General features: G+C 40.6%; 1 protein-coding gene across 1 annotated transcript in view; it reads right to left on the reverse strand.

The window, feature by feature from the left end:
* Window positions 1–242: 242 nt before the first annotated feature.
* Window positions 243–17,829, reverse strand: part of DYNC2I1 (dynein 2 intermediate chain 1) — a 54,284-nt gene continuing 36,697 nt past the window's right edge. The window contains exons 18-25 of the mRNA XM_065399083.1: window positions 12,075–12,188; window positions 9,734–9,795; window positions 6,756–6,807; window positions 5,208–5,268; window positions 4,742–4,841; window positions 4,348–4,479; window positions 1,548–1,771; window positions 243–414 (exon numbers count right to left, since the gene is read on the reverse strand). Coding sequence (XP_065255155.1) covers window positions 243–414; window positions 1,548–1,771; window positions 4,348–4,479; window positions 4,742–4,841; window positions 5,208–5,268; window positions 6,756–6,807; window positions 9,734–9,795; window positions 12,075–12,188 — 917 coding nt within the window. The remainder of the gene's footprint in view (window positions 415–1,547; window positions 1,772–4,347; window positions 4,480–4,741; window positions 4,842–5,207; window positions 5,269–6,755; window positions 6,808–9,733; window positions 9,796–12,074; window positions 12,189–17,829) is intronic.

The raw sequence follows: 17,829 nt of genomic DNA on the forward strand, positions 1-17,829 counted from the left end.
ATCTGCAATCTATCTTCCTTCAGGTACAATATTACCAAGCTTTGTTCTGTCATTTTTATAATTAACAAAAATATTGTATCTTCTGCTGAAATACTGTATTGACATTCTTGTAAAATATATACAATATATATACAAATGCAAAAGCTCTTAAATTATAAATCTTTTTATTACAGTAATCAAATGAAAAATTCTAAATATAGCCAGCCATATTTGTACACGCAGAAAAAGACAATTTCTCTGCTTTATAAGGATTGTTGCAAGAGCAACTGTAGTTTTTCTGACTCTTCTGGCTGAGGTAATGCCCACCTCTTCTTTACATACTGAATGTCTATTATTCCAGATTGTTTGGCCAATGCGATCCCCAACAGACCATTTGTTTTTTCCGGTTCACCCAATACAACCATAGTCATAACCCTGAAAGCAAAAGAGGAGGGTTTTTTTTAAACTGAGACAAAATGAATGAAAATGGAAACCCTTGAAACCTGTTTGTTTATCAACCCCCCAATGTGTACTGGGCACTTCAAAAGCTTTCTAATAGGAAATTATAATTAACTGAATTATCTGCCAAAAAAACAGGTAAAATGCCAGAAATGGAAATGTAGAGAAAAATATTATACTATGACAAGCAACAAGAAAATGACCAATCAGCTGCAATCATTCATATACATATATTTTAAGGGGAAATTTGTACCTTGGTGCACAGCCTCCATGTGATCAAATGTCTAATCATGCTTTAAACATTAGTTCAAGTAAAATAGCTATTATTGTACAAAACTTCAAAAATAATTGTAGCAGCTTTTAAAAATTATGTTTATTTGACACTGATTTTTCCCAAAATCTTACATGAGCCAGCAATCCTGGCCAGATTCTTATCAGGCTGAGTTACTTTGTACAAAGCAATATTTAAAAGTAAGGGCAGAGAAGTAAAAGTTTCCTGTTCCCACTCAGGAAAAATAATTATAATTTATTTCTATATATATTTTAAAGATGTATATATGTATGCATTTTAATAGTATCCCTCTCTTCAACTCTTCATATTTTCCCTGTCTTCTTGGGGATTGATCCTGTAAGGTGCTGACTGTTCTAGCTCTGAGTCAGCAAAACATTTAAGCATATACTTAATTTTAAGCATCTGAGTAATCCAGTTGACTTAAATTGGAACAGAATTTGACCATCTATAACAGCTTGATGCTGCAGCGGCTCCATGCAGAGAATTCCCACTGATGACACTGTGCCTTGTTGTGATTTACACTGAGATCATTTTACTCTTCCCTGACAGTGTTCAAGGACCTTAGAGTGGTCACTCCACTGTAAAGAGTCACTCACTGTAAGGCCTCTTTCCACTGCCAGAACAGATAAAAAAAAGTGTTTGTGTAAACAAAAATCAGGCATAATGCAAGTTTCTTGCTGACAGCAATAACAAATTCATGCTCTAATAGAGGTGTAAAGTTAAGCAAAAAAAAAATACTTTAACAAAAAGACAGATTCAGTGTAATGTTGCCATCTTATAACAGCACAAAAGAGCAAAAGTCATTTAATTTACTCACTTATCTGACTGGATAATTTGTTTGGCTACAGGACACAAGTCGTTTTCCAGTAGATCCCAAATGTAAACAGTAGCTGATGCATCCAGGACAAAAAACACAGCAGGTCTTGTGAGAGCCCACTGGAGGGCAATAACTGGCTGGCCATTTGTGCTGTCATTCCACTGTATGAGGGGATGCTCTGAAGTCATTTGGTGCAATCTAATACTTCCATCTGAACAGCCAACCTGTACAGCAACACAAAGAAAAATCTTATCTGGGAAAGAAACAAACTAATTAAAATTGAAGTTACAATCCTATTGTTGAAAAGGTCAGTTATGTTGTTCAACTATACTGTATTTGGCTTTGGTCTTTAAAATAAAAGCCCAGTTATCTGATTTATGTGTCACTATAATACTTCAGTGTGTGGATATCAGGAATTACCCAATTTTTAATTTTTGGTATGGTTTCAAGTTTCAGTGGTAACACCATGCAGAGCATATTGCAATAACTCAATCTGGAGGTCACAAAGACATACTGGGATGAAATCTACATCAATAGGAAAATCTGCAACCTCCTAGCAAGCAGGGCCGGCTCTGGCTTTTTTGCCGCCCCAGGCAAAAAAGCCTCCGGCCGCCGCCCCCCCCCCCCCCGCGGGGGGGGGAGTGGGCGGAGCCCGGGGGGGGACGGCGAGCCCCGGCGGGGGCTCCGCTCTCCCCCCGGCGGCCGGGGGGAGGGCGCCGGAGGGGAGGGCGGCCGGAGCCCTGGGAGGAGGGCGGCGAGCCCCGGCGGGGGCTCGGCTCTCCCCCCCCCGGCGGCCAGAGCGCCGGGGGCAGGGCGGCGAGCCCCGGCGGGGGCAGGGCGGTGAGCCCCGGCGGGGGCTCGGCTCTCCCCCCGGCAGCCGGGGGGAGGGCGCGGGGGGGGGGGGAGGGCGGCCAGAGCGCCGGGGGGAGGGCGGCGAGCCCGGCTGTGGCCCCGCTCTCCCCGGCGGCCCGAGCGCCGCGCCGCCCCCCTCCAGGTGCCGCCCCAAGCACCAGCTTGGTTGCCTGGTGCCTGGAGCCGGCCCTGCTAGCAAGATACAGACAAAATAACTCTCCTGGCTACTTCTACTGAGCCACAGAAATAGTCAAGGATTCAAATGGACCCCCAGATTGCAAATCTCACTAAGGCCTTGATCTTGCACTATTGAAGTCAATAGGAGCTTGGTCAGAGAAGTCAATGGCCATCTTACCATAAATATATGGGTGACATTCAACTCTGTTGCTTTCATTAAACATGAGTAGTTTGATGCCTTCGCTATCTTAGTTGTCTGGATTATAGCAAATTGGCTAAAGCTTATTCTAGACAAATCAATGGTAACGCTGATGGATAGAACAAAGTATCTGAAGGAAGTGATGAAAGGGATATGTGTCTCATTATTGAAGGTGTGCATGAATTCGGTCCTTAAGGTCTGATTCTGCCAAGCCATCTACTATCTTCCTCATTTCCTCACATACACATTGTAGAACAGGGGAGGAAGAATAGAAATGTGCTGTATTCTGGAGGACAAAGCTCTTAGAACAGATGATTCTCACTGTGGGTTTTCTCCAACAGGGAGGAACAGGTCTCATAAAATACAGCTCTGTTCTTGCTAGTGTCCATGAGAACCTCAGGTCAGCAATATTTAAAGTTATTGACAAATCAAAAAGAATCAGCATGTCCATCCTTGTCCACTCTTATGAGATGGACCGATGCGTCCAGCATAGTCCTCAGACCACATACAAGCCTAACGTTGGTCTGAACGGTGTGAAGGAAGTCAAATGACTCCAGCTACTTTGCCACAACAGCCACAATAACCTTTCCCAAACAAGGAAGGATAGGTATGGAATGGTAATTGTCCATGCCACTAATGGTTTCTAAAAAAAAAAGGATTAACTGCTTTTTTATGGAAGTAATATTAATATCTCCCAATAAAGGTCCAAATCCCTTTTTCTCCCCACCCCTGTATGTGCTTTTACTAGCCACGGGTCCATCTAACAAGTTACAGGCTAAAGATCACATAGTACTTCCAGTACCACAATGAGCTAAATCAGCTAAAATTAAAGCAGGCTTCATTTTGCATTTGCTTTCATCCAAAATTACTCTATATTTATAGATTTGGATAATACAGTCTGAATCTGACCAAATTTATCCCAGACAAAGGCGGAAAATCCCATGGAGTAAGAACGTCAGTTCTGGTTCTGGGCAGAAGCAGTACAGAATGTGTATGTTTGTTGGCCAAATATCAGCCTGATTTACAATCTGTGCAATCCCACTGAAGTGATGTAAATCGGGGCAGATATGACATTATCATAGAGTAGTTCAAACATAACTAAGTATCTGGATAACTAGACATGAAATCCTATTGTAATCATTTTAAACTAGTGTTGAGTAAACTTTCACAAGAGACAGATAATTTTTGTGCATGTGTCCATGCTATCTACAAAAGGGAAACAACCCAGACTGAGGTATGGGATAAGATAAGAGTGCAGAAACAGGTTACCTAGTTCATGATACACCTACAAGCTAACACTGGTCCTCGTCTTAATGAGAGTGGGCAATACATTCTAAGGATAATCAGCTGTGCTGGGATTGTCACTCTGTTTCTGCAAGCCAGCTGCTTTATCTCTCAGCATATGATGAGTTCAATCACTAATATACAATACTTGTTTGCCACCTCTCAAGAGGGTTCTGAATTGGGAATGTAAATTGAGTGTTATTACATGTGTCGAGTTAGAACTCTTAGAAATTCCCCATACCAAATAATTTAAAATTAAACTATTGTTAGAAAAAAAGCCTTCCATACCAAAAATATTGGCTTTCCAAAAGGGGAGAAATCAACTGCATTAGCTCTTATTGATCTTGGTCCACCCTGCTGGGGTTTGAACAGCTTTGGAGGTACTCTTAAATCATGTCTTGCACCATGACTTACCACACCCTGTTAATAAAAGAAACAAAACAAAAACAAATCATCTGTATCATCAGCATTAATATTAAATAAAAACCTATGTATGGCAATTTACATAGAGCTGCTGCACTTAAAGATCAGTACTAATTAGAATAAAACTATTTTTAATAATATCAAACAGTAAATATTTACATATGTAGTGCCCATATAATTCCAAAGACAATACACAGCTTTATCATTACAGTAATAGGAGAGGAGAGAATAATGCAATGAAATTTAGAACGTTACTCACAATGTCTGTTCCGACAATGAAATGATTAGGATTAGAAGGCAGAAACTTAATATTCAGTGTTTGAGGTGTCCTCAGGCATAGGATATCTTTTGGGAAAAGGCTGAGGAAATGCAAATGAAAAAGATAATATAAATAACCAGGAACTGTTCTCCCAAAGCAATGCAAGTATATACTGCATCCTGTGACTACAACAACTAGAAGATGGTGTTGGTTCTGAGTGTTAAATATTTGTTTAAAACACTTGGCCACATTCATCTGTCTATGCACAGTAAGAGGCAGAATGTAAAAATTTTAAACTGGAAGGTCTTCCATATTTTAACATGTTAATGGACATCTCTGGCAAAAGAGAACTATTGAAAATCCTGATCAATATATATTAGATAACAATAATGTGCCCAGTTCCAGGGGAGAATTAACTCAATGAGTTATAAATACACAATTTAATGGATAAATACTGTATTCTTACCTGCTATTCAACTGAACAGTAGAGCTATGTACTAACTTTACTTTCCCCCCTGGAATTAAACCTGAAATGATAAATAATTATTCTTTAAACCAGGGCCTCAAATTTCAATAAAATATCAAGAATCACATATTGTTGAATTAAATAGAATGTATTAAGAAAAACTATGTTAAAACAGAATTAAGATTCCAATTAATAAACATAGGGAAGTTCACAGTTAAAGCATTGTCCTTAAAGATGAGACAAGCTGAAATGTGTTATTTAGAAACATTATTGGCTACAGAATTCAAATCCTAAAAGGTTGTAATTATTGTTGGAAGTGGGAGGAAGAAGGGAAAAGAGAGAAATGGACATTTTAATTCTAAAATTATAATCTCTAGAACTTCAACTGAATTACCATCTGTATTAGTTCTACAGGTCTTCTCTTTTTGATAATATGCAATATCACATCATAACATTACTATACAAAGACCAATCATGGAAATGACACATTTATATCATTAGCACCATTGGTAATAAAATACACCTTACACAGTAAAGATAACATGTAATAATATTACCAAGAACACTGCTACCATACTGTATTAATTCTAAAAGAGAACTGCACCAGCAACTGAATTTTTCTTATTGTAAAGGAACATTCCAAAGAGAAAAATAAATGCTGGGGCCGGTATGCTGAACTGGCACAACTGTGTTTGACACAACTACATAGCTTTTAAACTGCACAAATCTACAGATACACAAAATATCCAGATTCAGCAAATTACGCAGCTCCGCAGTCCTATAGCAGCTTATGAAACTAACAACTTCATCCACATTTTTACTGCAGATGTGCAGAAGCATAGTTTTATTATTATAAAGCTTATAGATTTATTTTTAAATGTAGTGTTTTTAAACAGGTTGGGGTTGTTTATTTTTTCAGACTTACCAGATGATTAGTCCTTACTGAGTACAAGAGACATATAAATGATGCAGTTTTAAAAATTCAGCCTTTTTTAAGCTATCAATAAACATAAGTCCTAATTTATTCAAAGTGGAGAATGTTTATTTTCAGATAACCTGAAAATGGCTGAATGTATTGTTCAATTTTGGGAGGAAAATGTGATCTTTGGTCTGAAACCAAATAGAGCAAGTTTCAGCCCCAAAGGAGAGTTTTTGAGACAGTTATAAGAATGCTTTGGAAGTGAAGTTACTAAAGAAAGAGCGGGTGGATTGATAAGGATATCTATTCCAGTGATGATGAAGGAAGAACTGCCAGAGAGCTTGAGAAAGGTGTAAGAAATAAGGTGCCCCTGAAGGAAAGAGCTGGCAGGGCAGTAAGGGGATGGCTGTTCTGATAGCAGGGATGAGAGAGCTCCCAAAACACAATATATAGACCCAAATTCAGATCCAGATTCTGCATAAACGCAAAATGGCACTAGCGCTCTTGTCTTCCTACAAATTCCCGGAGTGTTCTCTCACTGACTGAACTGCCCTCCCAATGACCTCTTTCTCCCTTCCACTCAAAAACAGATTGCTTTATTAATTGTTCCTCTCATGTACAGTACTTACCTAAATCACTTTGTGAACCAGCCAAATCCACTTTTTGTAATTCAACTGCTACCTAAAAAAGGACACTGAATCAAAATGAGCAAATATTGAATACTAAGAAAACCTACACTGACATTCTAGGTTCCCTGTCACTGCTCTGTGTAAGCATCCCTGAGCATCTAGTACTAGCTCATGTGGAAGTCCCTATGTCTCAGCTGAATACTGTCAAATATATAACTGGAATCAGTCTGGCTCACCTGTGTGTTAGTGTAAGTATTAGAACTATAAGAACGTGTTTAGTGTTTAAACTTTATTGAATGCTTGTGAATTGCTGCATGCATTCATCTCACTTATAACGTCTGTATTCCATATTGTAAGGTAATAGTTGAGTTGTTGTATTGTGAGCCTCTGTGTAAATCACCAGACATGGGAGAGACATTAATTAGTGTGAAAGGCTGCTCTTCAACAGAAGGTGTTACATCCTTTCCAACAGGAAAGGTCCATCAATATCAGACAGACTATTGTGGGATGTTAAAGAGGACAAAAGACGTTTGTTGTTCTGCTCTCTCCCACTCTGCCCATGAAGATGAATCATGCACGTTGATTCCTCCCATCAACTCAGTTTGCAGCTCAGAGCACTTGGCAGGAGGGGAATTAAAAACCCCGAACAAAAGGAACAAGTACCTCTATGCTGTTTGGACTTTGGGGGGCAAAGTGTTTCTAGAGATAATCAAGAGATCCTCAGCTGCTTAGTCTGGGTTAGCTCTAAAGGACATATGGAGCTTGCTGATTATAGACGCTTCCATTACCTTTTGAAACTTAAGATTGTAATTCATGTGTATATATGTTTACCTGTTTTAAATTGGTAAATAACTCTCTTGTTTCCTTTTCCTATTTAATACATCTTTATATAATATTGTCTTTGGTCTGAGATGTAAGGGTGCAACTGACCTGGGGAAAGTGACTGGTCCTTTGGGACGGGGAGAAAAATCTGAATATTGCTGTGATTCTTCGTAGAAGGGATCATCTATCACAAAGGTAGGCTCACCTGATTGGTAAGACAGATCAGAGTACCCAAGGGGATTGTCTATGACTCCATGTTAAAGCTGTTATAGCGCCTCAAGAGTTTACATTTGATAATTGGTTGGTGAAATCTAAGGCCTGGGCTACACTAGCGGGGGGGTTCGAACTAAGATACGCAACTTCAGCTACGCTATTCACGTAGCTGAAGTCGAAGTATCTTAGTTCGACTTACATGGCCGTCCTCACGGTGGTGAGTCAACCGCCGCGGCTCCCCCGTCGACTCCGCTTACTCCTCCTGCCGAGGTGGAGTACAGGCGTCGATTCGGGGATCGATTTATCGCGTTTAGATCCCCGATACATTGTGGGTAGTATAGACGTACCCTAAGTATAGAACTCACAACCAATTTGGGGTTTGTGTCCTGGATTTTAATAGTCTGCACTGAGATTGGTATTCATGCACTTGAGTCACTGCAGGCTGCATTACAGTATCTATATCAGAACTGAGACTAACATTATAATGACAGTGTGCGGATTTTTTGCCCTGCCCTGCTCCTTTTGCACTGCTCATGCAGAAAAATGGAGGGTAGAAGAGAGGCTTCAAGTCCCCTGCTGGGGATTCCCTGGTGTGAGGCAGTCACCAGTGGGTAGGCAGCTAGCAGAGCCAGTTCCTATACTACGCATCCCAGAGACCTTGGCACAGGGAGCATGTCAGGGCAAGGAGGAAGAGTAGCTGAAGTGTGATATGTTCCAACAATCCCCAGCTGATAGACGGAGATAGTTGTCAGCTGAAACAAGTTAGAGCAGTCCTTGGGCTGCTCTAGCCTATAGCTGGTATGTGTGGACAGAGAATCAGGGATGGCCCTTACCCTACCCCCCAATCCCATGCTGTGCCCAAGGTAAACTAGATGTAGCAGATAATTTGGCCCTATATATTTTTTCCTCTGGTTGGGCTCAATCCTGTTCCCCATGAAATTAGTAGGAGCTTTGCTAGGTTCAAACTGGTTATACAGAGATGAAACACTATATATCCCCTTATTAATCCACTAGTTCCCCAAAATTAATCTGATTGCAATAATAGGAACTAGCAAACAATAGGATTAGGCTGATACTTAGCATAAAGTAGAAATATTTCTAGTTTAACAGAATTAGGCTTAAAAATTGACAAGAAAAAGAGACTTCAGCACATTAATTAGAACAGTGGTTCTCAAACTATTGTACTGGTGACCTCTTTCACATAGCAAGCCTCTGAGTGCGACCCCCCTTAAAAATTAAAAACACTTGTTTATATATTTAACACTATTATAAATGCTGGAGGCAAAGTGGGGTTTGAGGTGGAGGCTGACATCTCGCGACCCCCCACTTAATAACCTCGCGACCCCCTAAGGGGTCCTGACCCCCAATTTGAGAACCCCTGAATTAGAAGGTAGTAGAAAGACAAATATACATATCATCCACAAAGTGGGGTTACTAATCTGCCTATAATATTTTCTGACTAGGAAATCAATACATTACCACACCTTGGCTATTCTTCGTGTGAAAAATATTTTCAAAAAGATTGAAGATGCCTCCAAGATGTTATAAGTGTGGCTTCCCACCTCAGTTTCAGTGACTGATTGTCACACCCATAGTGATCTAAAGTGAATGAAGTGGGTAGGCAAATGTGGATCAACAAAGATTTCCCAAGAAACAGATAAACGTGAGCAAGGTTCCCGTAAGGCAGCACTGCTGATTGATTTGACCACATAGATCACATACCTATCAATAGTTCTGCTTGATTGGAACTTTGTGGTGTTTAGGGAGCCAAGTCATAGCATTTCTGGGAGAATGACAATAAAACGGCTAATGTTGCCACATTTTTCGAAAGAAACTCTTACCTGAAATCTTGGAAATGTGAAGGATGCCGCATTTTTATAGAAAAAAATGTATCATTTTAAAAGTGCAATATTCCTGCTTTTCATACATATTTATTTACTCACCCACAGATTGAGAGTTCCGTTTTCATCCATTGAAGCTATCTGGAATGACAGGCCTGACATTTCTAGGGGAGGAAAAGTATAATAATACAGTACTAATAACAACTTATATTTATATAGTACCTTCATCCTGAATTATACCAAAGAGTTTAAATATTTACCAAACTGCTATATTAACTATGGGCCCTATGCGTCTCTTCTGTGTGCTGCATAACAGAGAGGAAAGTGCCCTAATCCCATTAAAGGAAAGAAGGGGAGTCAAACTGGATACTCTCTCTTTCACCATGAAGTCCAAGGCTGCCCTTCTGCACCTTTCTACATGTTTGGGTTCTGCAGGGATTTGGGGGCAGAATGAGAAGTGGGAATAGGCCAAATTAGATAACAGCTTGACTGTACAGAATGCTCTTCTCTGGACCCTGTGGGTTTTAGAATAATAATTTGCATTTAGTCCAGCTATGTCTTCTACTACACACCCTGGTGGAGTTTGGGGCAGCATCAAAAGTAGCATTTTTTCCTGAGGTAGCAGTGTTTCTAGGGGAGGTGGGTCATTAGGCAATTTAGGGTAAGGGTACAGAAAGAGGTGCCAGGATCAGTAGCACATTGCGGGTGGTATCAGAAACAAACCTCTCCACAGTTCAGATGGTCTCACCTCTTAACTGAGGGATAATATTTGGTAGAAACTCCGTAAGGTTCACCTTATGGAGTTTCTTGGGCCATCTTTCCCCATCTTGTGGCACCTTAGAGACTAACAAATTTATTTCAGCATAAGCTTTCGTGGGCTACAGCTCACTTCTTCGGATGCATAGAATGGAACACACAGACAGAAGATATTTATACATACAGAGAACATGAAAAGGTGGAAGTACGCATACCAACTGTAAGAGGCCAATCAATTGAGATGAGCTATCAGCAGCAGAAGAAAAAAAACCCTTTGAAGTGATAATCGAGATGACCCATAGAAGGTGTGAGGAGAACTTAACATGGGGGAAAAGATTCAATTAGTGTAATGACCCAACCATTCCCAGTCTCTGTTTAAACCTAAGTTAATTGTATCTAATTTGCATATTAATTCGAGTTCAGCAGTCTCTCTTCGGAGTCTGTTTTTGAAGTTTTTTTGTTGCAAAATTGTCACCCCTCTGCCATGTACATTGGCCAAACCGGACAGTCTCTACGCAAAAGAATAAATGGACACAAATCTGACATCAGGAATCATAATATTCAAAAACCAGTGGGAGAACACTTCAACCTCTCTAACCACTCAGTGACAGACTTGAAGCTGACAATTTTGCAACAAAAAAACTTCAAAAACAGACTCCGAAGAGAGACTGCTGAACTCGAATTAATATGCAAATTAGATACAATTAACTTAGGTTTAAACAGAGACTGGGAATGGTTGGGTCATTACACTAATTGAATCTTTTTCCCCATGTTAAGTTCTCCTCACACCTTCTATGGGTCATCTCGATTATCACTTCAAAGGTTTTTTTTTTTCTTCTGCTGCTGATAGCTCATCTCAATTGATTGGCCTCTTACAGTTGGTATGCATACTTCCACCTTTTCATGTTCTCTGTATGTATAAATATATTCTGTCTGTGTGTTCCATTCTATGCATCCGAAGAAGTGAGCTGTAGCCCACGAAAGCTTATGCTGAAATAAATTTGTTAGTCTCTATGGTGCCACAAGTACTCCTGTTCTTTTTGCAGATACAGACTAACACGGTTGCTACTTTGAAACCTTTCCCCATCTTGTGCATTTTACCATGGGAAGATACAATACTGCCCTGCATCAGGAGCGGCGCCAGGGTTTTTGGCGCCCTAGGTGGGGGTCCTTCCGCGCTCCCGGTCGTCGTCGGCAATTCTGCGGCAGGGGGGTCCTTCCGCGCTCCCGGTCTTTGGGGCACTTAGGCGGCGGGTTCTGGAGTGAGTGAAGGACCCGCTGCAGAATTGCCGCCGAAGACCCGGAGCGCGGAAGGACCCCCCACCACCGAATTGCCGCCGAGGGCGGCAAAATGCCGCCCCCCAAATCCTGGCGCCCTAGGCGACCGCCTAGGTCGCCTGAATGGAAGCGCCGGCCCTGCCCTGCATACAGGGAGCATGACAGAAATGCACTCACATTTGCGGTAAAAGAGCATACACTAACAATGCATAATAGTTTAGGGCAGAATATGAAGAATAATGCTATATCCAAATGGAAATACAGGGAACTTTAAGAAGGCAGAATGCAGTTATGAATTGGAATTTGGCTAGGACCAGGGATTAATACCCTTGTAAAATGTCTAGTATAACAGCTATTTACTTAAAGAAATTATCGCATTTATTGATCCTTTGGAGAGCAGTTCACATACCTTCTTGAGAAGATAGGTGTGAGAGCCCATAATTCTGTTCCTTATAGACAGATGTTGAGACAGGTTCTATTGCCAGTACAGGATATGTGTGGTTTAATGAGGAGAGAACACCATCTGTAGTTAAGAAATTAACAATCACTGTACTATTTTCAATAACAACAACAAACTCTACACATTTTCAGATTATTGTTTTAGGATTTAGTGATTACTAATCAGGAATGACAAATAACGAATTTCATCAAAAATTAAAAACACAACTCTGCAAAATATAGTTCTTAAGTTAACAAAATAGTAGTGGTAAATTGTCTTCTATTATTTGTTTTTATTTTTCACAATACGAAACGTTGCAGCATCATTTGCACCATGGCTTCAGCCATTTCATTAATAAAAACCTGTTTTTCCAAGGGTTTGTAACTCTGCTGTTAAAATTTGCTCCATACCTAGAACTCAGTCAAGGATGCAAGTTTATGGAAAAAATATGAAGAAAATCTGTTTGAGTATTTATGCAGTTACATGATAAAAAAGGAAGACAGAGCTTCATTTTAAGGTGTTTTTAGTGCTGGTTGTTAGTAGCTAGATTTTGATCATGGACCCTGCAGAACAGGTGGCTGCAGACAATCCCAACATAAAGCAGAAGCTGAAAACTCTTACGAGGTGGTTCTTAATCTAATCTGAGTAGTGGCAGAAAAGGGAGCACAGGACCCTGTGGAACGAATACATACAGCTGGAAGGATCCATCCAAGTTACAGTCTCAATGAGGGAAGCAAAAACTGAATAAATATCTAGAACATTTTATGGCTTTTGTGGCTTTAGAATCATAGGACTGGAAGGGACCTCGAGAGGTCATCTAGTCCAGTCCCTTGCACTCATGGCAGGACTAAGTATCATCTAGACCATCCCTGACAGGTGTTTGTCTAACTTGCTCTTTAAAATCTCCAATGATGGAGTTTCCACAACCTCCCTAGGCAATTTATTCCAGTGCTTAACCATCCTGAGAGTTAGGAAGTTTTTCCTAATGTCCAACCTAAACCTCCCTTTCTGCAATTTAAGCCCATTGCTTCTTGTCCTATCCTCAGAGGTTAAGAAGAACAAGTTTTCTCCCTCCTCTTTGTAACAACCTTTTATGTACTTGAAAACTGTTATAATGTCCCCTCTCAGTCTTCTCTTCTTTAGACTAAACAAACTCAGTGTTTTCAATCTTCCCTCATAGGTCATGTTTTCTAAACCTTTAGTAATTTTTCTTGCTCTTCCCTGGACTTTCTTCAATTTGTCCACATCTTTCTTGAAATGTAGTGCCCAGAACTGGACACAGTACTCCAGTTGAGGCCTAATCAGCACGGAGTAGAGTGGAAGAATTACTTCTTGTGTCTTGCTTGAACACTCCTACTAATACATCCCAGAATGCTGTTCACTTTTTTTACAACATTGTTACACTTTTGACTCATATTTAGCCTGTCGTCCACTATGGTCCCCAGATCCCTTTCTGCAGTACTCTTTCCTAGGCAGTCATTTCCCATTTTGTATGTGTGCAACTGATTGTTCCTTCCTAAATGGAGTACTTTGCATTTATCCTTACTGAATTTCATCCTATTTACTTCAGACCATTTCTCCAGTTTGTCCAGATCATTTTGAATTATAATCCTATCCTCCAAAGCACTTGCAACCCCTCCCAGCTTGATATCATCCGCAAACTTTACAAGTGTACTCTCTATGCCATTATCTAAATCATTGATGAAGATATTGAACAGAGCCGGACCCAGAACTGATCCCTGCAGGACCTCATTCGTTATGCCCTTCCAGGATGACTGTGAACCACTTATAACTACTCTCTGGGAACAGTTTTCCAACCAGTTATGCACCTACCTTATAGTAACTCCATCTAAGTTGCATTTCCCTAGTTTGTTTATGAGAAGGATAGTTTGCTCTCGTGCCCTTAATAATGTCTCTTTGAAAAACTGCCAACTGTCTTCAATTGTTTTTCCCCTTAGACTTGCTTCCCATGGGATCTTACCTACCAACTCCCTGAGTTTGCTAAAGTCTGCCTTCTTGAAATCCATTGTCTTTATTTTGCTGTTCTCCCTCCTACCATTCCTTAGAATCATGAACTCTACCATTTCATGATCACTTTCACCCAAGCTGCCTTCCACTTTTAAATTGTCAACCAGTTCCTCCCTATTTGTCAAAATCAAATCTAGAACAGCCTCCCCATAGTAGCTTTCTCCACCTTCTGAAATAAAAATGCCTTTAGATGCCTTCCTTTTATTAAATCTTCAGATATGATATATTCACCAGCTGTAAACCCAAAACAGTTCAGTTTTTTTTTTCCAGAATTAAACATAGCGTTGACTATGAAAATCTCCAGTGAAAAGGACCATCAACATTGTTGAGATATACATAAGAATTCTCTTTTGAAAAAGCAACAAGAAAATGGATTAAGACTATATCCCAGGACTAAAATCAAAACAACATCTAGCAACATGAAGGAAGAGTAAATTAGCTAGGACTAACCATATAACATTTTGTAATAGAAAATATCACACTGATTAATGTTTGAGTAATAAAGTTAGTTTTAAAAAAATCCACCAGCCTTAAAGTTCAACGGTAAATGACCCAAATATTAATGAGAGACGGAGGGGCAGTCAGCATATGATTAACTAAAACTTACCTTTGCCTTTTGTCTTCTTGATGCCCAGTCTTACTGAACCTCATTCCATGTTTTGTTCTAGATTGTGCTGTGCTGATAATGGTACATCAACCATGTTGGAACATATATGTATTTGTTTTGAATTAGATCTAAAACAAAATGACTCCAGAGCTGTGGGTGTCCTTGATAGAGATTGTAGCGGGGCAATAACCCCGCTCCTGCCCTGAAGGGCTTAAAGCAGCCCTACGAGAGGGCTGTGGTGGGAAACCAGTAAGCCTGGGCTAATTGGGGAAGCAGCTGGGCCATGCCCCAATCAAGCTGCAGCTGGCCTTATAAAGGGGCTGCTAGGCTGGAGGGCAGAGTCTCTAGCTAGCTAGAGAGAGAGAGGCAGGCAGGCAGGCTGGCTAGCCTGCCTGCCTGCCTGCTGAACAAGGTACCTGAGTGGAGCAGGGCTGGGGAAAGGCCAGAGGAGCTGAGGCGCTCCAGCTTAGAAAACCCCCAGGCTGCAGGCCTTGTTAAAGGCCGAGAAGGTACTGGGGTTGCAATGGGGAAGCCCAAGGATAGGGGGAGGCAGCAGGTCCAAACCCCCGCTTGCCTGTGATGAATGGCTTGTAAACTGCAGTCTGCCCCAGTGAACGGGGGCTAGATGGTGACTGGCAGTAACCTTGTACTGAGGTGAGGTGGGGATAGTGGGTGGGGGGGCTCCCCTGGGTGGGGAGACCCAGAAACTGTGGGGGTACTGCCAGGGGGCAGCCCACAAGAGAAAGGGGCACCGGGGGCTGGGAGGGACACAGGGGCCAGCGAAAGGCGAGACACCGGCCGACAGAGGGCACTCCGGAGGCTGGAAAGCTAATTCCCTGGATGACCAGCAGGAGGCGCCGCGGCGGTGAGTCACGCACCGTTACAGAGATCATACAGGCCTCCAGAAGGGTCATGTAGAAATGCCATTTTTATTACACTATTGATTTGGTAAAGTTTCTAAAATGTTATACCCATTTGGATTTAAAACCTTTTAAAATAAAATTTAAACTTTACAAAAACGTAGTAAACCAACCTGGCACTAACATTACTCCCTTGTTAACTCTACAGCAGCAGGTAATACACATTGTTCCCAGAATGGTATCAGACACACAAGCTTCCACTTATTTTTTTGTACAATGCTGACATTATTAAAGCTGCTGAATAAACAGTTATAATAATTGCAAGCCCCATCAGCATCAACAGAGGAGCAAATAAATCAGTGTTTTTTAATTGGGAAAGACAAAACTAGTAGAAAAATAATTCTTCCAGAGATGTCAAGTTTGTTTATGAAAAAGGAAGCAGTACACCAAAAAGAATAAACTTTAATTAGAAAATATTTACCATTTAATAAGATTTTAGAAGCAAATACATATTTAGAGTCATTTCATTATGTACCCCATTGTTGGAGATTATGATTTCCAAAGATATGCTGCTGAAAATGAAATTGTCTCATTTAAGATTACAGAAATCCAGCTCCAATAAGTGTGCAGTACTAAAATCCCTATGTTGATATAAGCAATAAGCCCCAACAGGATGTACACACTTGGCTACTGCTGCATTGTGCAGCACAAGAGCAAAGATATTCAATCACTTAACAATTCCATCAACAGCCAAATAATGTATACCCCAGCATGATTATTACTGTTGGGTATGAAACATTAACAATCATCTAATTTTTAAAAATGAATAATTTCTCAATTTAGTTTCTATATTACAAAAATAGAACTAAAGTAGTGGGACTCACTTTGCAATATAATGAGAGGGCCTAAGTAGATTAAAGGCGGGCTGTTGCTTTCAAGTGACTCCCATTCTGTGGTGCAATGTAACTCTAGATAAGGTAAGCCAATTTTCATGTGAGGCTCAGGTAATCTAGAGTCTAAATTGATAGAATATACACTTTGTTCTGGCTCCTTCAACATATAAACTATATCAGTTTAAAATCACCTTAGGGTTACTTACCTACCTGATCCTGAAATTAAATCTACATGAGTAAACTCTTCATTTGCGTGGAATCCCACTGACTTCAGTTGGGCTTTACACAAGTGTAAGGATCTGCCCCTGCTGATCCAATTGCTGATCCTTAGACCCACACTTGCTTACTAATATGCAACTTACATGCCTTATATAAAACTTTTATCATCTCTAAATTTGGCCCGCTGCATTTAAGGGAGCCTAAGAAAATCTAAGTTGTTTTAATCATGTGCCAAGGGGTTGGAAGAGGGGACACAGGGAAAAACCCCACTACAAAAGGTGGTAAGGAGGTCTAAGCAAAGTAGGTCACACACACACACACACACACACACTCTTGAACTTACACCTTACGCTAGCTTCTCAATGTGTAAGTAACACCAACTTTGACTCTATTACACATCAGCAAATGACTGCAAGTAAGTCTAAAGGAATCTCACTGAGTCCCCCTTACTCCATCTTCCACAGCACCTCTGACTTTGGGCCTGTGTCTCCAAGACACTGGGGTGGGAGTGACGATCCTACGAAACATTAGACCAACACACACATTTTTTTCAGTGATGTGATCCTCGCAGTGCATTTACCTTGAATTAATGCCATCATAAAAAGGCCTGACCTGACAATCAACCCATGTCAAAAGTCACACTCAAATTTTGAACAGTGCTAAACTCACAGACATGAACAATGCAGGCTTATGTGGAAGTTTACTACGATTCTCTAAGACTTTATGTTGCTACAATGCCTGATAGATACATGGGCAATAAATGGTCATGGAGAGATAATCCCACCACAAATATTACAGTAATCGGATAAAATTCTGAGATGATATAAATTACACAGGTGGGATTTTCAGAAGTATTAGAATTAAGAGCACAAGTCTCATAGAGAGTCAATGGGACTTATGCTCTTAAGTCACTTAGGTGCTCCTGAAAATCCCACTCATGTCAATAAGTGGGGTTATAAATAGGAATAAAAGAAATCTAAGTGTATGCTAAGGTATATGAGGGAGTCAAAGTGAGTGTAATGGAGGCTAAATTGATTTAGCTAATGACCTCATCTGGTCCTTCATTATGCAACTTAAAGTAATAGGGGAGTAGCCTATTTTAACTTACACTCCCGCAT

The sequence above is a fragment of the Emys orbicularis genome, chromosome 2 (genome assembly GCF_028017835.1).
Source record: "Emys orbicularis isolate rEmyOrb1 chromosome 2, rEmyOrb1.hap1, whole genome shotgun sequence".
NCBI classification, from domain to species: Eukaryota; Metazoa; Chordata; order Testudines; family Emydidae; genus Emys; species Emys orbicularis.